The 24,873-nt window shown below is 42.2% G+C and overlaps 4 protein-coding genes across 4 annotated transcripts in view; 3 read left to right on the plus strand and 1 right to left on the minus strand.

Annotated features, from left to right (window-relative positions):
* Positions 1–6,156: 6,156 nt before the first annotated feature.
* M421DRAFT_280261 (uncharacterized protein) lies at positions 6,157–7,365 on the plus strand. Its single transcript, XM_033588913.1, has 2 exons — positions 6,157–6,571; positions 7,002–7,365. The coding sequence occupies exons 1-2, from the start codon at positions 6,293–6,295 to the stop codon at positions 7,251–7,253; spliced, it is 531 nt and encodes a 176-aa protein (XP_033444589.1). The 5' UTR covers positions 6,157–6,292; the 3' UTR covers positions 7,254–7,365.
* On the plus strand, positions 7,315–7,962 carry M421DRAFT_72698 (uncharacterized protein; the record flags this gene model as incomplete). Its single annotated transcript, XM_033596906.1, has 1 exon — positions 7,315–7,962. A coding segment is annotated over one exon (648 nt), but the record flags the coding sequence as incomplete, so codon positions are not given.
* Positions 7,963–9,664: 1,702 nt separating this feature from the next.
* On the minus strand, positions 9,665–12,302 carry M421DRAFT_402482 (CENP-B protein; the record flags this gene model as incomplete). Its single annotated transcript, XM_033590238.1, has 2 exons — positions 9,665–10,035; positions 12,163–12,302. Coding segments are annotated over 2 exons (396 nt in total), but the record flags the coding sequence as incomplete, so codon positions are not given.
* Positions 12,303–21,617: 9,315 nt separating this feature from the next.
* M421DRAFT_72645 (uncharacterized protein) overlaps positions 21,618–24,873 on the plus strand; it is a gene marked incomplete at both ends in the record, with an annotated part of 5,644 nt that continues 2,388 nt past the window's right edge. Inside the window, one exon of the mRNA XM_033596896.1 lies at positions 21,618–21,863. Coding sequence (XP_033444592.1) covers positions 21,618–21,863 — 246 coding nt within the window. The remainder of the gene's footprint in view (positions 21,864–24,873) is intronic.

Raw genomic sequence — 24,873 nt, forward strand, 5'->3', positions numbered from 1 at the left:
AGTATCTACAGCGCTGCTAGAGAGTTAAACGTACCTTATTAGCAGGTCTCTAATTACCTTTACAATATCACGTTTTAACTAGATATATATGCTAATTGCTAGAAACTTACTATACTAGAGGAGCAGACAATTGTCTAGTATATACTTAACCTTAATTTGCAAGGATTTGCGCCCTAGCTATATAAGGTGGCAGATATAGCTAATAAGATACTTAGTGTGCGTAGTAAAGAGCCTGTTAGCAAACTATAGGCTAGCAGGCTTGTAACATGTTTAGACAAGCTTAAAATAGCCTTTAATTAAGCTAAGGATAGATAGAGGATACTATAGGAAGATCCTAAGATAATTAGTATATAGTTTAAGCTAGTAGAGGATACTTAAGTTAAGTATAGTATTTTTAATAATAACATACACAACTTTAATAAAACTAGGTTCTAGATAGGTGTTGCTTTGTCATTAAAGGTTGTAACAGGCTTAGAGAGACATGCTTAGCTAGAGCTTATTTAGCTAGGTGATTGCGAGTAGGTTACTGTTATCTAGAGCATCTGCACTGCTAGGTATGCAACCCTACCTTTTATTATCTATAAAGGACGTGTCCACATCTCTACCTAGTATAAGGAGACAGATATACCCTATAATTAGAAGCTCTTAGTCTCTAAGAATAGTTAGACAAATAACACACTTAGCCTTATGTAGTAAAAGCACTTTAACACACATACAAAGACATGTTAGGTAGGAGTGTATAAGTTACTTATCTTAGATAGCTATAAGAGCTATCTTAACTAGGAGTTTAAGGACTATTACCTAGAGAACTAAATCCTTACTCTCTATATACTACCTTACTTATTATATATCCTCTAGCTACTTAATATAGTCTGTTTCTTACTATTAAAGTGTAAGTACTCCTAACATGTTTAAGACTTAGCACACTAATATATCTTCTATATTAATAAGGAAGGCTTCCTACTAGCCTTTAGAGACAAGTTCCTTAATATATTTATAAAGGTTAACTGCTAAAAGGCCTTTAAGGTATTAGGGCTTGTTCCTACTAACACGTAGGTAGTGTTAGATTGCCTTAAAGTGTAGCTGCATACCCTACTAGCAGTACCTCTACCTAAAACACTTGTCACATAAGAGCGAGCGGCGAGAGGTCGGATCTGCGCAATCGAGCAGGGACCTGTCGTGCAGCCAATCAGCAGTTGCCAGGTCGATTAAGCGAGACCTGGCAACTCCTGATTGGCCCGCACACAGGCGGCCGCGAACAGCGCTAATTCCCCCCCCCACTTCAATCCTGTAGCAACCAGCACTACGCCACGGCAGAGACACCATCGCCACGATCATCAATAAATCATCATACCACCTAGATCTCGTTAAGCACATACTCTGGCTAACAGTACGAGCATCTGACAACACTATAGCAATCTAAGACACTAAGTAATACATACAAGTTTAGGTCTTAATCTAAGCTTATAAGCAACTCCTTCTAACAATTGCTAAGTGCAGCATATAAGGGGTTCTTAAAGCTTATAAAAGGGGCTAAAGAGATACTATATAAAAATGTCCTTATTAAGGCCTGCGTGCAAGAGCTTAAAGAGCAATTAGCAGTAATAACTAAGAGAAAATTGCGTAAGAGAAAGTATATTTAGCATAGTGGCACACTTAAGTATAGCCTAGCAGTATTGCAGGTAGCTACTAAGGCGTGTGTAGCAGCTTAGCTATCTAAGAAGACTTAGGGTAGAGGTAGTTAACTAGGAGCTTAGTCAACTGTTTAGCGCTGTAGGAACTACAGCAAGACTAGACACAACGCACAAACGTGCTAGGAGGGTGTAGAAACATCTTCTTAATCTAATGCAAGTATACAGTATACTAGATTACTGTTTAATAGTAAGTAGTTGTAGTTGTAGTAACTTGTGTTAGTCGTGCTAAGAGAAAATGGCTAGTTTAGTGATATGGCTATCTCGGTGATAATCTACGTTAAGCAACTCCTTCTAATAATTACTAAGTATAGAATAACGTACCTCACGGGCGAGTGGCCGGCCCGGGCGAGTGACCGGATTTTGCCAAGACCACACCAAACTTCATACAACCCGCGATGTCTTAACGCAAAAAGGCTTAAAGTGTCTTAAAGGAACTAGATATACAGCTTGCAATCTAGGCTCTTAAACAAGACACAACTCTTACTATTCTACGTGCTGCAATAATCTACAAGGTGTTAGAAAGAATGCTTAGACAATAATGTGCTAGAATACTCTTAAGATATAATTATAACGTACTCCACAAGCATGCCGGTCACCCAAGTGTGCCGGTCACTTTTGCCAAGACCACACCAACACTATAACTACTTTGCAGTACTATAGTACACAGCAGCATTCTACTATGCTACACAGTATATTATACTAATCTATAGTACTTTACGCATCTTTCTTATAAGTTGTTCTATTGTGCCCTGTCTTGCCACATGTGCCACAGCGCCTTAAAGACTAAGTGCTCCTATTAACGCGTGACCTCTTCTTTACCTTCTTCCTATTACTACAGGCCTTAAACTCCTTTAGAGTAGTTAGCTACACTCCCTTAGCAAAGGTTAGAGTCCCTTCTTGCTATACTTGCTTCCTTTTGTGTAATTTACAACGTGTAGCAGCCTTATTAGCTGCCTGTAGGTCAGCAACCTGGTTACGCACTAAAACTAGTAAATGCGCCATTAGCTCTGCGCCTTTAGTAAGCTAATTAAGAGCGTTAACTATAGACGTTGGCAAGCTATTAGTGTGTCTCTAAATCCTCTCTTAAATTAGCTTTAATTAAGACCTAAATTCTAGGGTGTTACTTAGTATTTTAGACTCCTACATACTATTGTCCACAGTAGGTAGCGTTAGCGTGCACAGCTATACTTTAAGCTTTAATAGCACAGCCTCTAGGTTAAGTAGGACTAGGCCAGCACCTCTAAATCCTCTGTAGATATTACTCTCTGTAATTAAGGCGTCAAAAGCTGCTTTAAAGCACAGCAAGAACTCAAGTTTAGTGATACGCGTAATCTTGCTGCGCATTAGCTGCTCAGCTTAGCGGCCATAGGCCTTCTTTAACAGGGCAAAACAGCCTACGTTAAGTAGCTGCAGTAGGTGCAACAAGTGTGGAGGCATACACAGGGTAATAATCTTGTGTTCCTTGCAGTACTAGTAGAATTCAACTAAGTTGTAGCTCTTGTGGCCGTCCAGAATAAGCAGCTGATAGCTGCCAATAGTGCGCGCCTTTGTGTGCTTATTAAAGTGCTTTAACTACTTAACTCTAAGCTTATTGTTAGTCTAGCTATTGTTAGAGATATTAAGAACCTAGTTATTAGGTATACTAGGCTCCTTGTACTAGGCAGAGAGGTGGTGCTTGCTAGAGAAGATAATAAAGGGTGGGATAGACTAGCCCTTCGCGCAGATGCCTTAGATAATGCTGGTCTACTCTTAGTCGCCCTGCTACACTGTCTTTAGTCTCCCTTAATGCTTAGAGCCTATAACAACAGCTCTTGTTAATATAATGCCTATTATAAAGCTAGATTTGTTAAAGTTGTAGGTGTCTTTATCTTGTATACTATACTTAGCTTTAGTATTCTCTACTAGTTAGAACTAGTCCCTAATTACCTTAGGATCCTTACATAGAGCTCTCTTATAGTTGTACTTATAATTAAATTTAACTTTAAGCTCTAGCTGATGTTTAACAAAGTTGGTAGCCTAGTTCTTGCTAACGTAGGGCTGGTGGCGCTCAGCAAGCAGAGAATTGGCCATATCCTCTACATCAGCAAGCTGGGGCGAGTATCCTCGCTTGTCTAGCCTCAACACGTGCTGGACAATTACCTCCTCTTTGTTCTTTGTAAGATTTATAGTATTAGGTGTGTAGTCGCAGCGTGGGGTGGCTCCAGCAAGTCGGTCACTAAGCGTGCTTTAAGAGACGTTGTAGATTGCTGCAGCGCGTCGCTGAGAGAGCGTCGCGTCTTGTTAGATAGCCTGGAGAGCAAGCTGTATGTCTGCTTCATTAGAGAGCTTTTTCATGTTGCTGCGTTAAGGCATTGTTAGTAGAGTGAAGTTTGGTGTGGTCTTGGCAAAAGTGACCGGTACACTTGGGTGACCGGCATGCTTGTGGAGTACGTTAAGGTTAACTTAGTAAAGCTAACAAGCACTAAAGAGGAGGTGATTGTGCAGCATGTTCTGAAGCTAGACAAGCAAGGATACCCACCCTAGCTTACTAATGTAGAGGATATAGCTAACTCTCTACTTACTAAGCGCCACTAGCCTCCTGTTGTAGTAGTCTGGCCAAAGGCCAATAAAGGATATCTACTTCCTAACAACTTTTGCTAAAAAGCATGCACAAGTTAACTAGACATCTAGTTAACTGCGTAGATAATATATATCTAGCTTAAGCCAAGCCGGCTAAGCTAATGTAACCGGCTAGCTCTAGCTCTTCTTTAGCTTAAGAGTCTAGACCGTTACACCTGTTAGCAAGAACTAGGCTAGCACGTTTATTAAGCGTCGCCTAGAGCTTACAGTCAAGTTTAATTAAAAGTACAACTACAAGACAGCCCTCTGCGAGGATCCTAAGGTGATCTAGGGCTAGTTCTGCCTAGTAGAGAATACTAAAGCTAAGTATAGTATCCTAGACAAAGACACCTATAATTTTAACAAGTCTAGGTTTATAATAAGTATTATATTAACAGGAGCTATTGTTACAGGCTAAGAGTGTTGTAGAAGACTAAATACAGTACAGCAGGGCGACTAAGAGTAGACCAGCATTATCTAGGGTATTAACCCTAACCAGGTCGCAGAGCTTCAAGCTGCCAATGAGGCCGCCACACGCCATAAATCACACAAGAGGAAGCAGATCTAGAGGGGGGGGGACTCTTACTGTTAGTAAAGGAGTGTGCTTAACTACCCTAAAGGAGTTTAAAGCCTGTAGTAATAGGAAGAAGGCAAGCAAGAAGAGGTGTGTTAAACTAGGCACTTAGTCTTTACAACGCTGTAGTAGGTGTAGTAAGGCAGGGTATAACACGCGAACGTGCATAAAAGATGCGCAAGATACTATAGATTAGTGCTGTATACTGTAAGTTATAGTAACTTGCAGTAACTTGCTGTAATATGCAAGAGAAGTTGAAGTTTGGTGTGGTCTTGGCAAAATCCGGTCACTCGCCCGGGCCGGCCACTCGCCCGTGAGGTACGTTAAGAAGAGTTCTTAAAGCTTATAAAAGGGGCTAAAGAGATGCTGCACAAAAATGTCCTTATTAAGGCCTGCGTGCAAGAGCTTACAGAGCAATTAGTAGTAATAACTAAGAGAAAATTGCGTAAGAGAAAGCAGATTTAGCATAGTAGCATACTTAAGTATGGCCTAACAGCATTGTAGGTAGCTACTAAGGTGTCTGTAGCAGCTTAGCTGTCTAAGAAGACTTAGGGTAGAGGTAGTTAACTAGGAGCTTAGTTAACTATTTAGTGCTGTAGGAACTATAGCAAGACTAGATATAACATATAAACGTGCTAGGAGGGTATAGGAATATCTTCTAAATCTAATATAAGCACATAGTATGCTAGGTTACTATTTAATAGTAAGTAGTTGTAGTTATAGTAACTTGTATTAGTTGTGCTAAGAGAAAACGGCTAGTTTAGTGATATGGCTGGCTTGGTGATAATCTACGTTACTGTGAAGTGTGGAGTTGTGTTGGTCTTTGCAGATTTTGACTGGTTCATTGATATAACCAGCTCGGTGATAGAGTACGTTAAGAAGCAGCAGGGCAGCTTACTAAATTCTGTGCTAAGCGCGCTTGAGCACTACGCAAAGGGAGGAGCAATTCTATTGCACAAGCTGGTTTTAGCATAATAAGAGAACGCTGAGCTTCACGCAGCTCTAGCAGCTGCTACAGAACGTAAATTGCGCAAAAGAACGCGTGTCCAAGCAGGGGGAAGCCTTACAGTTAAAGAAGGCTAGCGGTTGACTGCTCTGAAGGAGTTTAGCGCGCGTAGTGATGGAAAGAAGGGTAAGAGGCAGGTGCGCGCTAAAGGAGGTGAATTATCCTAACAACGCTGTAGATGGTGCAGAGAGGGTAAGCACAACGCGCAAACATGTAAGAATAAAGCAGAAGAGGTCTCTAAATAATATTACAGCTTGTTTTGCCTTATGCAGTGCTAGTTTGTGGTGTTTTAGGCCATAATAGGGTGAGTTTTGGTGGGGTCTTGGCAAAAGTGCGCCGCTTGCCCGTGAGGTACGTTAGACAACTTCTTCTTCTAGTTGCATTGCAACTTTCTCTTTAAGGGCATTGCTTAGTCCTGGCATGGTGTTAAGTTATTACGCGTTGAAATCTGGTGTAGATGTTACGCGCCGGGCGTTCGGTGACTCCGGGCGTTCGGTGCACGGACACGGTACGCGCTGCCAACCAAAACAAAGCACCAAACCACACAACACCCGCCAGCAACGCAACCATGTCTTGACACTCGCGACATGTCGAGCACCAAGATTGTGGAAATCTGGCTCAAATCTACAGATGAGGCTCACTGTCCCCCGACTCCTCCGCCAGAACACGTGGTTGTGCCGCACACTCACACACTCAAGCGTAAGCGCGCCATGTCCCTTCCTGCGAATGCATCTGGCCCCCAGTCTCATCGAGGCGAAAGCCCCAAGCGGCGCAGAGTCGACGATGTCGAGGACATTGAGCCTGCACAAAGCGCGTCGCAACTGGGAAGCGAGAGTTTGCTGCCTCTCAGGGACAGCAACACATTTCCACCACCGGCTAGTCGCGCTTCCTCCAGCCTCTCGCGTGCCCGTAGTCCGACACGCGAATCGCCCCTCGTACTGAAGAGCGCGTCGCCGCCAGTGCTGGCTGAGAGCCTCAACGGCCTGCAAGAACCCCCGCCTCAACATGTTGACCAACTCGGCGACTATCTCGCTGCGGGCGTCGACTTGCACTTCATTCCCCAGGGCCTGAAGGTACGGTGCACATGGTCAAGTCCCCTGCTTCCCGGGCTTAGTTGATGGTCATGTAGCATACTATCAAGGACGACTCCGATGTGGGCCACCAGACCACCAAGCCTGCAGACTTCGCTCCTGTCGATTCGCGCTCTGCCGACGAACTGTCTGCAATATGGAGGAAAGTGAAGACAATATTTCTTAATGCACGCGACTGCAAAGACGGTGGTCGAGATGAGAATGCCTGGTGCGATGATGTATTCCGGCCGTTGCTCAATCTGGCCATAGAGCTGTACGGCAAGGACCGATGGTGGCTTCAAAGCGTGTGAGTAGACAACTTCCACTCTACCCCACCCGAGACCAAGACCAAGACCACTAAGACGCCACAGGCAATCGCAGTCGATCGACCCCCGTTACCTGTCGACCGTCACCGCTCGTGGCCCCACCGATGCCCGGCGCAAAACTATCGACCGCAAGACCGATTACGTCCTCTCATACTCGCATCGTCACCCAGCTACCTCGGCACTCTATAAACGGCTTGAAGAAGCAAATATGGGAGATGTTGGGCATACCATGGACGCGTTCACCAAGCGGACTGCCCTTTTCTCTGGCTTCGAAATAAAGCCTGCTTCCGGCGATCAAACCGAGGCCGAATTGCAGATCAGCATATGGTCAGCTGCGTCTATCCGCAAGAAGCAGGAACTTGCAAGCTTGGCTCAGCTTTCCATCGAGAACGCAGCAATGGTCGAACCCATGTTCACTATTGTTGGACACGAACACCATGTTTACTATTGTTATCCCCGCAACAATCTCGTTTCGGGAAGAAGCGGTGTCCACGTGCTTGGACCAGACCTTGATCGATTTGAACGACTTAGTACGGATTCTGTGCGCGGAATCTTTCGACTGCTCAGACTGTATAGAAATGTTCTGGCTTACGGAATGGACGAGGAAGATAATCGGTATTGGGGCGGGGTTCTTGGGAAAACGTTGACCCGGCTAGCTGGAATGTCTGAGGTGAATACGGGTCAGCCTGGTTGAAATGATCCTGCATCAAAAGCTGTACAAGCTTGTCTTGCTTGTCTTGCTTCCACAACAGCACAAGACCAGTGTCCAGCTCAAAAGCCCACAGCACAATGTCGCTACACCATGATGAAGCACGCTCAGCTGTTCAGACTGCTTGCACTGCAACATCTACTCGCACCATGGCACGTGCACAGCGCCCCATCTTGTAGTCTGTTTCTGTGTCACTGTCAACACCATTCTTGATGATGATTGAGTCCTCATTTCAGCTACAACACGCGCCAGACCCTCGATTTGCCAATGGTCCCGACTGGAACGCTGCCCTTGACTAGCGTCGCTTCAAAGTGACCAGACAGACAAATCAATCACTGAAAAAGGGGTCCCTTTACTTTCAAGGCGTCAATGTCTACAGTGGGGCACCTGCACCTGCGGAATATTATTGCGAGAAATTCTCCGTCTGATCGTGTCTTTGTATACAGAGGTTCGAACGTTCAACACTAGCAGCCACTAACGCAAATCTTATCCAGCAATGCGCTGCAGCACTCTACAACGCTCCTCAAAGTACACTTAGAAGACAACTTGTTAGTTTTATTAAAGTTATAACGTAGATTATCACCAAGCTGGCCATATCACTGAACTAGCCACTTTCTCTTAGCACAACTACCTTTTACCCTAATATAACATGCCTTAATAACAACAACTTTAGAATACTACTAGAGAAGGCAGAGTTATCCTTACTATCTAGGCCTTCTATGTTAGCTAATTTTGTAGTATCTGCAGCACTGCTAGAGCGTTGAACGTACCTTATTAGCAGGTCTCTAATCACCTTTGCAATATTATGTTTTAACTAGATATACACACTAATTACTAGAAACTTACTATACTAGAGGAGCAGACAATTGTCTAGTATATACTTAACCTTAATTTGCAAGGATTTACGCCCTAGCTATATAAGGTAGTAGATATAGCTAATAAGATACTTAGTGTGCGTAGTAAAGAGCCTGTTAGTAAACTATAGGCTAGCAGGCTTATAACACGTTTAGACAAGCTTAAAATAGCCTTTAATTAAGCTAAGGATACATAGAGGATACTATAGGAAGATCCTAAGATAATTAGTATATAGTTTAAGCTAGTAGAGGATACTTAAGTTAAGTATAGTATTTATAATAATAATATAACGTGCTTCACAAGCGAGCGGCGCACCCAAGCGAGCGGCGCACTTTCTCCAGCGCAGCGCACGCACCACGACGTAGTGCAACACCATCACAAATTCCTATAATATACGTAACAGGATAATATTATTTATAAGCATTGCTATTATCTACATCCTCTATTTCTACCTTGCAGGTGCAGGAGTTATGCCTAATCTTGCTGCAACAGCTGCAGCGCCTCTCTGCGCGCACCCTCTTTGCAGGCGTCTTGCTATCCTTACAACTACTACCCTCCTTTTTAGTAATTAAGTTAGATACCTTACTAACTATTAGGGTCTCCTCTACGCGTATATACTGCCTCTTATAGGTCTTGTGCTTTATAAGTGTATTAACAGTGTCTTAAAGGTAGCCTATTTCCTCCTATACTAACACTATATTATAAGCTATCTGCTAAGTGCCTTTACTTAGCTACTTAACCTGCTTATCTAATAAACTTGCTAGAGACTCCTAATAGTTTTGTATGCGATTTTAAATTAGTGTGGATTGCGCCTCTATCTTGCAGGCGTTGCGCGGTGTTTGCGCCTCCTAGGCAACCGTGCCTGGTGCAGGTGGCGTTGGCGTGCGCAGCTGTACATCAAGCTTTAATAACACAACCTTAGGGTTATGTAGGACTAGTCTAGCGCCTTAAAACCCTGCGCAAATATTCTCTAGTGTAAACATCTTCTTAAAAGCTACTTTAAAGGCTAGGAGGAAGGTTTCTTTGTTAATATAGTAGATGCGGCTGCGTGCTAAGAGCAAGATCCTGTTACTGTAGTAGCGCTTTAACAGCGAGTAGGGGGCAACGTCAAGAGGCTGCAGGATGTGTGATGAGTGTGGTGGCATGCAGAGAGTGATAATCTTGTTCTCCTTGCAGTAGTCCTGGAATTCTATTAAGCAGTAGCTCTTATAACTGTTAATAATAAGCAGCCTATACACTATAGCAGGGGACGCCTTTGTATAGATGTTAAAATGCTTAAGCTATGCCAGCATGATGTTGTTATTAGTCTAGCTAGTAGGAGAGACTATAATAACCTAGTTATAAGGTAGACTAGTAAACTAGGAGGAGATAAGGACCTTGCCTGTAAAGATAAGGAAGGGTAGGATTATATACCCTGTTATAGTAACACCTTATACTAGGGTAACCTACTTATAATTGCTAGGTTATAGTTTCTTCTATCTCCTAGGTTTCTCTAAGCCTATAATAATAAGCTAAGAGGATATCTTGCCTATTATAAAGCTAGACTTATTAAAGTTCTAGGTGTCCTTATCTATAATACTATACTTTGCCTTTGTTAATTAAACTAGGCTGAACTATGGCCAGATAATCGCTAGGTCCTTGCAGGCAGCTCGCTGGCGATCATACAGACGGCTCTATCGCGTTCGCAGCTCTAGTGTACGCTTAATGAAGTTATTAACCTAGTTCTTGCCTGTAGGCTTCCTACCACGCTCTCTTAGCAGTCTATTAGCTATATCTTATACGTGCACCTTTAAGGGCAGTATTCTACATAAACTCTCTTTAAGTATACACTGTATAATTGCCTCCTCTTCTAGCTTTGTAAGGTGTTTTAATTTTATCTTATAATTATATTAAGAGTGTGTTCTATTGTGTTATTATTATATTGTAGTTTAAGGGACCTTATAGACTTTCTTAGCAAGCTGTATACTCTTAATCTGCTCTTTTTAAAGATCTAAGTTAGCAAGCTGTACGTCAGCTTCAGTATAGAGTCTCTGGGTTTGGTGTTGTTGAGGCATTACGTGTTGTCGCTGCGCAAGCGTTTTGGTGGGGAGAGTGCGCCGCTCGCTTGGGTGCGCCGCTCGCTTGTGAAGCACGTTATATAACTTTAATAAAACTAGGTTCTAGATAGGTGTTGCTTTGTCTTTAAAGGTTGTAAATAGGCTTAGAGAGACGTGTTTAGCTAGAGCTTGTTTAGCTAGGCAATTGCGAGTAGGTTACTGTTATCTAGAGCATCTACACTACTAGGTATACAACCCCACCTTTTATTATCTACAAAGGACGTGTCTATATCTCTGCCTAGTATAAGGAGACAGATATACCCTACAATTAGAAGCTCTTAGTCTCTAAGAATAGCTAGACAAATAACATGCTTAGCCTTAAGTAACGTGAGTGTATAGCGAGTCGGACAGCTAAGCGAGTCGGACACCCTAACAAGCTATTAGGCCTACTATCTGCAATTGCTTAACACCACAACGCAGCAGTGCAATCTATAGTAGATAATATTAATTGCTAACGTCTACTATGTCTTTCTTACACGTGCGCAAATTGTGCCCAGTCTCTCTACAGCGCCTACAGTGCCCTTTACCCCTCTTGCTTGCACCTGTTCGAACTCTACCCTCACAACTCTCCCCTTTAACCTGCGCCTCAACGTCGTGTTGGGCTATTAAGTCCTCTGCCTCTTCCTTTAACAGATCTCTGCCCTTCTGAATACGCTTTCTTTTCCGTGATTTGCGCTCAGAGGCTGCTTTATTTGACGCTTCAAGCTGCAGCACTCGGGCTGCCAATAACGTCTGCCCATGCAGCAGCATTGCCGTGCCTCTCTGCAGCTGATCAACGATCTCAACCATTGGAGTTAGTAACAATCCTTAGTGCTTTTAAATACAATCGCGAAGCAGCGTTAATTAAGCCTCTATCTTACTAGCGTTGGTAGGTGTCTTAGGGTTCTATTGGGGCTCCCCTAAGAGAGGCGGCGTTGGTGTGCAAACCTTAACATTAAGCTTTAATAGTACTACTAATAGGTTACTAGGCACTAAGCCAGTTGCTCTAAAGCTTAACAGGATATTTGCCTTTAAAAACGCCTTGTCAAACACCTTTGCAAAGGTTGTGAGAAAGGCTTTCTTGTCAATCTAGCCAATATGGTCTAGTGCTAAGACTCTAATCTCTTTGCTGTACGCCCGCTTTAAGGGGGCAAAACAACCCACATCAAGTGGCTGTAGGATGTGAGATAAGTGCAGAGGCATACACAGGGTAATTATCTTATTCTCCTCGCAGAGATTCTGGAAGGCAAGCGACTTGTGGCTCTCATGGCCGTCAATTATCAGCAGCACGTGGCTACCCACCCTCCAGCCCTGAATCTGCTTAACAAAGTGCCTTAGCCAGGCTACACTAATGTCGTTCGTAGTCCAGCTGTTGTTACTAACCCTAATGCGCCATTAGGGCTTTAAATCAGGGTACCAAGACGCGTTGTGGTTCTTTGCTTTGAAGATAAGGTAGGGCGCAATTGCCCAGCCCATCGCGTTGATTGCAGCAATTAACGTCACCCACTCACGGTCTCCCTGCTGGACTCTAATGGGATCCGTGCGTCTCTCTGATGCAGTGACTACTTTGACGCGATTTCCAATGCCTATAGTAAAGCCAGTCTTGTCAAAGTTATAGGTATCTTCGTCCTAGATGCTGTACTTGGCCTTAACGTTCTGTACCAGGTCAAACCAGGGTCTAATGACCCCTTGGTCGCTGCAAAGGACTCTCTGGCGATCCCTCTGTCAACTCATACGTGATTGGAGTCCAGGTTCGCGTTTAACAAAGTTTAAAGCCCATCGCGGACCGACAGGTCCTGCGTCACGTGCAGCGCGCAGTTGGTTAGCCATAGCTTCAACCCAATAGAGCGTTGGGGCATGCCCTTGCTCGTCAAGCTTCCTAATATACTGCGCAAGCGTCTGCTCTTCTGTCTTAGTCAGAGCTGATGATTTGGGGTGGGTATCGCGTGTTGACTGCTTCCCGGCGCGTTGGTCTTGGAGAGTCGATTTTGGCACTTTGTAGACGTCAGCAGCGCGTCGCACGCTGAGATTTTGGGGATTCTTTGTTGCTTAGAGTGCAAGCTTAACCCTATCTTCTTTTAGGAGCAATTCAAGGTTGGGTGGTTAATCTATTGTGGTTTAAAGGTTGGTAGGCTTAACAGCTTGTTAGGGTGTCCGACTCGCTTAGCTGTCCGACTCGCTATACACTCACGTTAGTTAAAGCACTTTAACATGCATATAAAGACATGTTAGGTAGGAGTGTACAGGTTGCTTATCTTAGACAGCTATAAGAGCTATCTTTGTAAAGAAAGTAGGGGAAGGACTAGACTACTTTCCTCCTAGTCTAGAAGGACCTCGACAAATCTAGACTAGCTTTGTCTAAATAGGAAGCGTATAGCCTAATAAAGGTAAGGTAGGGTTATGTTATATAATAGACAAGTTATTATATTAGATAATAGGTAGAGATTCCTAGACTAGGTACAGGGCAAATAGAGGGGGGAGAGCTAGAGGTATTTATGCTTCCTCTCCTCTGTCTGTATTTCTAAGCAGAACGTTCTAGACTCCTCTAGGTAGGTCTACTTTATAATCTATGCTTAGTATTACTGTATATGCAAGCAAGATTATGTAGGTGCATGCGTAATTGTATACGTTAGTATCTTATAGAGTAGGCTACTCTATTTATAAGTATAAGAGCCATAATTTAGTTTAGTTCTACTAGTACTATAAAGAACACAAGATTGTTACCTTATGTATACCTCTACACTTATTGCACCTATTGCAGCTACTTAACATAGGTTGTTTTGCCCTAATAAAGAAGGCCTATAGTTACTAAGCTAAGCTGCTAATGCGTAATAAGATTACTTGTATTATAAAACTTAAGTTTTTACTATGCTTTAAAGGAGCTTCTAATGCCTCTATTACTAAGAGCAATATCTAGGGAGGATTTAGAGGTGCTAGCTTAGTCCCCTTTAATCTAGAGGCTGTAATATTAAAGCTTAAAGTGCACCTATGTATTCTACTACTATCTACTATAGATAAGAGTATGTAGCACTCTTAAACCCTATAGAACACCCTAGAATTTAGGTTTTGATTAAAGCTTATTTAAGAGAGGATTTAATAACAACCTAAACTATCACCGAGTGTCCTACATCACTGAGTGTCCCAAAATCTCTTGGCAGCCTCAACCTATGCTACAACTCCTTAATTTTATTGCTATTAAACAGGGAGCCTGCGTATGTTGTACTAGCATCTAATTCTAAGGACACCTCTATATCCTTTTTACACATTTGCGCATTATGCCTAGTCCTACTGCAGTTCCCACAGCGCTAAAGAGCTAGTTAGGCTAGTTCTTGACCACTACTACCACAAGCCTTCTTAGATCGCTGAGGCGCTATAGATGCCTCAGCAGCTACCTGCGCTGCAGCAGTCCCATACTCTATAGTACCACCCTGCTGAATCCACTTGCGCTTACGCGATTTTTGCTTAGTTATCTCTGCTAATTGCTCTTCAAGCTCATAGATCTAAGCACGTTGAAGCGCATTTTTATGCAGCATTAGCTCACCACCTTTTATAAGCTGGGAGAAACTAGCCTAAGCTGTAACAGGCAAGCAAGTAAAGGAATTGCGTACAAGCTTTAATTAAGATCTAAATTTAACGTGTTTCACAAGCGAGCGCCGCACCCAACCGAGCGCCGCACTTTCAACAACAGAACGCCTGCGCAGCGCTATATCACAACACAACACAAATAAATAATTATTTACAGGCCTAGATAGTATTATTTAGAAGCTTTACTATTATCTATATCCTCTATTTCTACCTTATAAGTGTAGGAATTGTGTCTAATCTTACTACAACGCCTATAGTATTATCTAACACACACCCTCTTTATAGGTGTCTTACCCTTACTATAACCCCTACCCTCCTTTTTAGTAATTAAGTTAGCTACTTTACTAACTATAAGGGTCTCCTCTATATATATATATTATTGCTTATAGGTCTTGTACTTTATAGATGCTTCTATAGTGTCTTAAAGTTAGCCTATTTCCTCCTACATTAACACTATATTATAAGCTATCTGCTAAGCACCCTTTCCTAACTATTTCACCTACTTATCTAATAAACTTGCTAGAGACCCCTAATAGATTTAAATCTGCTTTTAAATTAGAGTTAACTACTCCTCTACTTTGTAAGCAGTGCGTGGTGTCTTTAGCTCCTAGGCAATGTTGCTAGGTTTTAGTGGCGTTGGCGTGCGTAGGCGCACATTAAGCTTTAATAACACCACCTCTAGGTTGTGTTAGACTTGCCTAGCACCTCTAAAGCCTGCGCAAACGTTCTCTCTAGTAAACACCTTACTAAACACTAATTTAAAGGCTAGCAGGAAGGTTTCCTTATTAATATAGTAGATGCAACTGCGTGCAAAGGCCGAAACCTTGTTGCTATACAGGCGCTTTAGTGGCGAGAAGCAGGCAACGTTAAGTGGCTGCAACAGGTGTGATAAGTGCAGGGGCATACAGAGAGTGATTATCTTCTTCTCTCTGCAGAGATCTTAGAAAGCCACTAAGCAGTAGCTCTTATAGCTGTTAATAATAAGTAGCTAGTAGACCCTAACTAGCTTCGCATGCGTATTAAAGTAGTAGAGCTAGGCAAGCGCTAGATTATTGTTAGTCTAGCTAGTAGGACTAATATTAATAACCTAGTCCTATAGGAGGTCCTTAGTAAACTAGTTAGAGATAATAACCTTACCTGCAAGGATAAGGAATAGTAGGATAACCTTCTCTGTTAACCTAACACCTTATACTAGGGTAACCTACTTATAATTACTAGGTTAGATCTTCTTCTACTTCCTAGGCTTCTCTAAGCCTGTTACTACTAGCTATAATAATATCTTGCCTATTAGGAAGCTAGACTTATTAAAGTTGTACATATCCTTGTCTATAATACTATACTTTGCCTTTATAGACTGAACAAGCGTGAACTAGGGCTAGATAACTGCTAGGTCCTTGCAGGCAGCCCGCTGGCAATTGTATGGGCGGGTCTACTGCTTCTAGAGCTCTGGTGTACGCTTTACTAAGTTGTTAACCCAGTTCTTGCTAACAGGCTTTGCGCCGCGCTCTCTTAGCAGTTTATCTGCTATATCTTGTACGTCTGCCTTTGAGGAGGGTAGGCCACACGCAGATTCCTTAAGTATACGTAGTATAACTGCCTCCTCTTCTAGCTTTATAAGGCGCTTTATATTTAGCTTATAGTTATGTTAAGAGCGTGTTCTGTTGTATTAGTATTAGATTATTTATTTAGGCACTTTATAGACTTTCTTAGCATGTTAGATACTTTAAATTTAGTTTCTTAAGATATTAGATATAGCAAGCTGTACATCAGCTTCAGTATAGAGTGTAGGAGCTTGTTGTGGTTGAGACATTACGCGCTGTTGTTGCGCCGGCGTTCTGGCAGCGAGAGTGCGGCGCTCGGTTGGGTGCGGCGCTCGCTTGTGAAACACGTTATAGGTATTGCTTAGAGTCTTTAACTGCTATAGCGTCTCTAGGAGGAGGGGTTCTAGCAGGGTACGCAGCTGCACTTTAAGGCGATCTAATACAACTAGCCCTGCTGCCTTAAAAGCCTTTTAATAGTTCTGCTCTATAAACATGTTAAAAAACACGTCCTTAAAGGGAGGGAGGAAGCCTTCTTTGTTAATATAGAAGACGCGTTAGCGTGCTAAGTCTCTAACGCGCTAGGAGTACCTGCGCTTTAGCAGTGAGAAGCAGACCACATCAAGCAGCTAGAGGATGTGCGATAAATAGGGGGGCATACAGAGTGTTACATCGGGAAAAGTTTTTCCATTGTCGAAATTAGGAAATCATGGCATTATACTGTGGGCAACAGTAGGACTTGTAGGCCTACAACAGTCATTCAATGTGCATTCAATGTCTAGCTAATTTTAAGCTAATAGCTCTAACAGTCTTAACAGCTGCAATGGCCACAACAACTCCTAATCCTGCTACAATAGTAGCTCTGCTTAATAAACTATACTTTTATTATATTAATATAACGTGTTTCACAAGCGAGCGCCGCACCCAACCGAGCGCCGCACTCTCGCTGCCAGAACGCCGGCGCAACAACAGCGCGTAATGTCTCAACCACAACAAGCTCCTACACTCTATACTGAAGCTGATGTACAGCTTGCTATATCTAATATCTTAAGAAACTAAATTTAAAGTATCTAACGCACTAAGAAAGTCTTTAAAGTGCCTAAATAAATAATCTAACACTAATACAATAGAACATACTCTTAACATAACTATAAGCTAAATATAAAGCGCCTTACAAAGTTAGAAGAGGAGGCATTTATACTACATATACTTAAGGAATCTGCGTGTGGCCTACCCTCCTTAAAGGCAGACGTACAAGATATAGCAGATAAACTGCTAAGAGAGCGCGGCGCAAAGCCTGTTAGCAAGAACTGGGTTAACAACTTAGTAAAGCGTACACCAGAGCTCTAGAAGCAGTAGACCCGCCCATACAATTGCCAGCGGGCTGCCTGCAAGGACCTAGCAGTTATCTAGCCCTAGTTCACGCTTGTTCAGTCTATAAAGGCAAAGTATAGTATTATAGACAAGGATATGTACAACTTTAATAAGTCTAGCTTCCTAATAGGCAAGATATTATTATAGCTAGTAGTAACAGGCTTAGAGAAGCCTAGGAAGCAGAAGAAGATCTAACCTAGCAATTGTAAGTAGGTTACCCTAGTACAAGGCGTTAGGTTAATAGGGAAGGTTATCCTACTATTCCTTATTCTTATAGGTAAGGTTCTTCTCTCTAACTAGTTTACTAAGGACCTCCTATAGGACTAGGTTATTAATATTAGTCCTACTAGCTAGACTAACAATAATCTAGCGCTTACCTAGCTCTACTACTTTAATACGCATGCGAAGCTAGTTAGGGTCTACTAGCTACTTATTATTGACAGCTATAAGAGCTACTGCTTAGTGGCTTTCTAAGATCTCTGCAGAGAGAAGAAGATAATCACTCTCTGTATGCCCCCGCACTTGTCGCACCTGTTGCAGCCACTTGACGTCGCCTGCTTCTCGCCACTAAAGCGCCTGTATGGCGACAAGGTTTTAGCCTTAGCACGCAGTCGCATCCACTATATTAACAAGGAAACCTTCCTGCTAACGTGGTTTATCACCGAGCCGCCAGGTATCACCGAACCGCCACCCCTTGCCAATTTTGCGACTGTTACAATAATTATTACAATGCTATTATAACACAACACGCAATCACCCTATAATAAAGGTACACTATACCTTACTATCTAAGCTACAAAAGCTACTGTGCCTAACAGTATAAAACACACGTCTAAGGCCTTTAGTGTTCCCTAATTAATATTAAGAGACTAACGCGCAGGAGGGCTTACACAACGCAATTATAAGGCTAATTTAAAGAAGCTAACAAAGGTAGAAGAGGAGGTAATAGTTAACTATATACTTAAGCTAGACAGGCAAGGAATAGGCACAACAAAGACTATAGTGCAAGATATAGCTAATAATCTGCTTGCTGCACGTAGTGAAGGACCTGTTAGTAAGCTCTAGGTAAACAGGTTTAACACGTGTACCTAACAAATTAAGCTTTAATATAGCTAACTGTATAATTATTAATAAGCTCTAAATAAAGATACACGCGTTATAACACCCTAGTTTAAGCTAGTTAGGAATACAAAGGAGAAGTATAGAATCCTAGATAGAGATACCTATAACTTTAATAAGACTAGGTTTATAATAGGCATAATTAGGTCTAAGATAGTGTTTACAGGCTAAGAGAAGCAATCTAACCCTAAGAATATCTAGCCTAGTAATTAGAAGTAGGTTACAATTATTATTAGTGTCTGTGCTGCTAGCTAGGCTATCCTACCCTTTATTATCTTCTAAGGCAAGGTCCTAATTACAACCTAGTACCCTAATCTACCTTATAATTAGGTAATTATAACTAGCAAGAATAGCTAGATAATAAACAAGCTTAGTCTAGAGTAGTTAAAGCACTTTAACACGTCTATAAAAGAGTGTACTATTAGCACCTACTATCTACTTATTATTAATAGCTACAAGAGCCACAACGCTATAGAGTTTAAGGAATACTATGCAGAATATAAGATTATTACCTTATGTATACCTCTACACCTATTACACCTATTGCAGCTGCTTAATATAGCCTATTTTAGCCCCTTAAAGAGGGCGTACTTAATTAAGGTTAACACCTAGTTACAATACTTAAAGATATAAATTAAGAAAGAGTTCTTCCTTACTAGCTTCTAGACAGCCTATTATAAGGCTATTACAAAAGATAATATCTACAGAGGCTTTAGAGGCGTAGGACTAGTTCCTTTTAACCTAGAGCGAGTGCTATTAAAGCTTAATGTGGTCCTTCGCACGCCAACACTACCACTACTAGAGACTACCCTATAGGAATCTAAAACACTAACTAGCGCAAAGGAGGTTAAGTTATAAACATTGTATATCTGTAAGCATATGTGATTGCATAGAGATTTGCCCCTGTCTCCTATTATAAAATTACTTAACTTGCTTGCTAGAGGGGTTGCGTGGATAGACTATGCCAACGTGTTACAGAGAAGGGAAATAGATAGCATAAAGAAGGCTATTAAGGCTCTAACAGCGCAGTGTGGTTGTAAAAGAAAGTATATCTAGACAGAGGAGGCTCTCATAGTTAGTAAGGTACAGGATATAATAGCTAAGAAGGATAGTAGTGGTAGTAAGGCATCTAAATAGTCTAGGAAGAAGGTGCGCAAAGAGAGGCACTGCAGACATTGCGGCAAGACTAGCTACAATTTGCGCACCTACAGTGCAGAAATATTAGATATAGATAATAGCGCTGCTTCTAAAGAGTAATTATAGCAATTATAAGTATTAGTGTAGTATTATAGTTAAGCGTAATAGTTGTGTAATAGTTAGTGACTCTAAAAAAGTTGGTGAGGGGTGGTGGTTTAGTGATACCTGGCGGCTTGGTGATAAACCACGTTAGCCTTTAAATTAGTGTTTAGTAAGGCGTTCACTAGAGAGAACATTCGCGCAGGCTTTAGAGGTGCTAGGCTAGTCCCACACAACCTAGAGGTGGTGTTATTAAAGCTTAATGTGCGCCTGCGCACGCCAACGCCACCAAAACCTAGCAATAATGCCTAGGAGCTAAAGACACCACACACTGCTTATAAAGTAGAGGAGTAGTTAACTCTAATTTAAAAGCAGATTTAAATCTATTAAGGGTCTCTAGCAAGTTTATTAGATAAGTAGGTTAAATAGTTAGTAAAGGGTGCTTAGTAGATAGCTTATAATATAGTGTTAATGTAGGAGGAAATAGGCCACCTTTAAGACGCTATAGAAGTGTCTACAAAGCACAAGACCTATAAGTAATAATATATATGCGCAGAGGAGACTCTTATAGTTAGCAAAGTAGCTAACTTAATTACTAAAAAGGAGGGTAGGGGTTATAGTAAGGGTAAGACACCTATAAAGAGGGTGCGTGTTAGACAACACTATAGGCATTATAGTAAGATTAGATATAATTCCTACACTTGTAAGGTAGAAATAGAGGATATAGATAATAGTAAAGCTTCTAAATAATACTATCTAGGCCTGTAAATAATTATTTATTTGTGTTGTATTGTGATATAGCGCTGCGCAGGCGTTCTGTTGTTGAAAGTGCGGCGCTTGGTTGGGTGCGGCGCTCGCTTGTGAAACACGTTACTACTAAGTCTCCTCTTTAAAATTAGCTATTAAATAACATTATAGGCCTAGTAATAGAATAGTTATTAAGTGTAACCTAAACTATCACCGAGTGTCCCACATCACCGAGTGTCCCAAAACTTGCCAAGCCCTCTACCTACTCTCTCTCTCTAACATGCCTCAACTACCAAACGCGTTATTACTTGAACATGAAGGGAGGCTTTAGCTTGCTATTAAAGCCTTGAAATCTAGACAATTCTAAAGCCACCAGGCTGCTGCAGAGGCATTTAACATTAATTGCTGTACACTCTCTTATTGCGTCTAAGGACTCACATTTCGCGCAGAAGCTGCCCCTAACTGCTAGAAGCTTACTGCGACTGAACAGCAGACGATCATCCAATACATACTTAACCTTAACTTGCAAGGATTTGCGCCCCAGCTGTGCAAGGTGGCAGATATGGCTAATAAACTGCTGGCTGTACGCGGTGGCAAGCCTATTAGCAAGTGCTGGGCTGATTGCTTTGTAACGCGCTCGCCTGAGCTTAAAATAGCCTTTAATTAAGCAAAGGATAGGCAGAGAATACTCTAGGAGGATCTAGAGATAATTAGCGCGTGGTTTAAGCTAGTAGAGGAGACTAAAGCTAAGTATAGCGTCTATAATAACAACATACACAACTTTAATAAGACTAGCTTCTAGATAGGTGTAATTAGCTCTATAAAGGTCATCACAGGTGCAGAGAGACGCGCCCAACCTGCGCTTGTTCAGCCAGGCGATCACAAGTGGGTTACAGTTATCTAGAGCATCTGCGCTGCTGGGTACACGACCCTGCCCTTTATTATCTACAAGGGACGCGTCCACATCTCTGCCTAGTACAAGGAGGCTTTAATACTGCGTAATTAGAAGCTCTTAGTCTCTAAGAACAGCTAGATAAACAACGCGCTTAGTCTAGAGTAGTTAAAGCACTTTAACGCGCATACAAAGACGCGCTAGGTAGGGGGGTACTAGCTGCTTATTTTAGACAGCTATAAGAGCCACCTTAACCAGCATTTCAAGGACTACTGCCTTAAACACAAGATCCTAACCCTCTGTATGCCCCCCCATTTATCGCACATCCTCCAGCCGCTTGATGTGGTCTGCTTCTCGCTACTGAAGCGCAGGTACTCCCAGCGCGTCAGAGACTTGGCACGCCAACGCGTCTTCTATATTAACAAAGAAGGCTTCCTCCCTGCCTTTAAGGACGCGTTTTTTAATGTGTTTATAGAGCAGAACTGTTAAAAGGCTTTTAAGGCAGCAGGGCTAGTCCTAATTAACACACAGGTTGTATTAGATTGCCTTAAAGTGCAGCTGCGTACCCCACTAGAACCCCTCCTCCTAGAGACGCTATGGCAGTCAAAGACTCTAAGCAATACCTATAAGTTTAGATCTTAATTAAAGCTTGTACGCAATTCCTTTACTTGCTTACCTGTTACAGCTTAGGCTGGTTTCTCCTAGCTTATAAAAGGTGGTGAGCTGATGCTGCATAAAAATGCGCTTTAACGTGCTCGGATCTATAAGCTTGAAGAGCAATTAGTAGAGATGACCAAGCGAAAATCGCGTAAGCGCAAGCGGATTCAGCAGGGTGGTACTATGGAGTATGGGACTGCTGCAGCGCAGGTAGCTGCTGAGGCATCTATAGCGCCTCAGCGATCCAAGAAGGCTTGTGGTGGTAGTGGTCAAGAACTAGCCTAACCAGCTCTTCAGCGCTATAGGAACTATGGTAGGACTAGGCATAATGCGCGAACGTGCAAAAAGGATACAGAGGTGTCCTTAGAATTAGATGCTAGTACAACGTACGCAGGCTCCCTGTTTAATAGCAATGAAATTAAGGAGTTGTAGCATAGGTTGAGGCTGCCAAGAGATTTTGGGACACTTGGTGATGTGGGACACTCGGTGATAGTTTAGGTTAGAAGGTTTTAAGCTTAATGTTACTTGCTAAGACACTAAGTTAAGATTCTTTACTAGGGCTCTAGCAGCCTAAATATTAGAAAATACAAGAATATTATTCAAGAATAGTAGGTAAACTAAGAATTTTACGCCTAGGCCTGCCTGCACTGCGAGCTGCTATTGCGCTGCTGTTTTGTGTGTGTGTGTGTGTTCGTTAGCAGGTGCTGTGATGTGTGCTGTTGCAGCTGCTACATTGTGTGCTGGCGCAGCTGCAGCTGCTATGGTGTGCTGTCGCAACTTCAAAACACAAACCTTTAACAAACAAACCTTCAACGCTCTATAACTCGCGTTGCAGTAGGCCTACAATAATAATTTTTTGCTTATTTTAAAGCTATAAATTTGCTCTATCTGTACGTGAAATTTCGCAATTTTTGAATATTAAATGCTAGTGCTAGCACTGCTAGCAGAACTGAGGGTAGCCATGCAACAACGTTGCAACGTCGTTTCAAGTTTATTGAATATAGGCACTCAGCGTTTTGGCTGTTAGCAACATTGGCGCGAAATTAGGGCTGTTGGGCGCAAATTAGGGCTGTTGGGGCCGTTGAGCGGCTGTTGCACGACCATGCCACAACTGTCAGCAACAGCCAGTCTGGGCCAGATTTCGAAAAACTTTTCCCGATGTAGGATCTTGTGTTTAAGGCAGTAGTCCTTAAAATGCTAGTTAAGGTAGCTCTTATAGCTGTCTAAAATAAGCAGCTAGTACCCCCCTACCTAGCGCGTCTTTGTATGCGCGTTAAAGTGCTTTAACTACTCTAGACTAAGCGTGTTGTTTGTCTAGCTGTTCTAAGATACTAAGAGCTTCTAATTACGCAGTATTAAAGCCTCCTTGTACTAGGCAGAGATGTGGACGCGTCCCTTGTAGATAATAAAGGGCAGGGTCGCGTACCTAGCAGCGCAGATGCTCTAGATAACTATAACCTACTTGCAATTGCCTGGCTAAACAAGCGCAGGTTGGGCACGTCTCTCTGCACCTGTGACAACCTTTATAGAGCTAATTACACCTATCTAGAAGCTAGTCTTATTAAAGTTGTGCATGTTGTTATTATAGACACTACACTTAGCTTTAGTCTCCTCTACTAGCTTAAACCACGCGCTAATTATCTCTAGATCCTCCTAGAGTATTCTCTGCCTATCCTTTGCTTAATTAAAGGCTATTTTAAGCTTAGGCAAGCGCGTTACAAAGCAATCAGCCCAGCACTTGCTAATAGGCTTGCCACTGCGTACAGCCAGCAGTTTATCAGCTATATCTGCCACCTTGCACAGCTAGGGCGCAAATCCTCGCAAGTTAAGGTTACGTATGTATTAGATAATTGTCTGCTGTTTAGTCGCAGTAAGCTTCTAGTAGTTAGGGGCAGCTTCTGCGCGAAATGTGAGTCCTTAGACGTAACAAGAGAGTGTACAGCAATTAATGTTAAATGCCTCTGCAGCAGCCTAGTGGCTTTAGAATTGTCTAGATTTCAAGGCTTTAATAGCAAGCTAAAGCCTCCCTTTATGTTTAAGTAATAACGTGTTTAGTAGTTGAGGCATGTTAGAGAGAGAGAGTAGGTAGAGGGCTTGGCAAGTTTTGGGACACTCGGTGATGTGGGACACTCGGTGATAGTTTAGGTTATAGCAATAGCTCTCTAACGTGAGTGCATAGCGAGTGCGCCGGATAAGCGAGCGCGCCACCCCAACAAGCCATTGGGGCTCTTCCACCTCAAACCTCAATGTCTCAACAACCTAATTTTGAACTGCTTTTAAAAGAGGAGAGGATTAAGCTTGCCCTTTAAGTAATTAAAGAGCTATAAAAATTAAGTATGCAATATACAGCTGTTGTCTACAACATATCCTAAAGGTTAATTAACTATTAATGTGCTAGGACATAGTTAATATGCAATACGTACCCTAAATTAGCAAACCTATAAGAGACAGAAGAGAGGACGCTTGTGCAGTATATTAGGAAGCTAGATTCCTAAGGATTTGCCCTAACACTTTATTGTGTTAAAGATATAGCTAATTAACTGCGCGTTGCACGCAGCGCAAAGCCTGTTAGCCTATAATAGGCTTTAAACTTTGTTAAACGCAAACCTAGACTTAAATTGCATATAACTTAATAGAGGGATTGCTAGAGAGTCTTGTGTAGTAATCTAGAGGTTATTAGGCCTTAGTTTAACCTTGTACACAATGTTAAGGCTAAGTACAGTATCCTAGATAAAGATACCTACAACTTTAACAAGACTAGCTTTACTATAGGCATTAGAAACTGTGTTAAAGTAGTCACTGCATTAGAGAGATGTAC

The sequence above is a fragment of the Didymella exigua genome, assembly GCF_010094145.1.
Source record: "Didymella exigua CBS 183.55 unplaced genomic scaffold M421scaffold_39, whole genome shotgun sequence".
Classification (NCBI taxonomy): domain Eukaryota; kingdom Fungi; phylum Ascomycota; class Dothideomycetes; order Pleosporales; family Didymellaceae; genus Didymella; species Didymella exigua.

Bases quoted from the DNA above. Each gene is read 5' to 3' on its own strand.
- M421DRAFT_280261 (XM_033588913.1), top strand. From the start codon at position 6,293: ATGGTGTTAAGTTATTACGCGTTGAAATCTGGTGTAGATGTTACGCGC. The intron at 6,572-7,001 runs GTAAGCGCGCCA...ATGGTCATGTAG, and splicing joins GCACACTCACACACTCAAGC to CATACTATCAAGGACGACTC.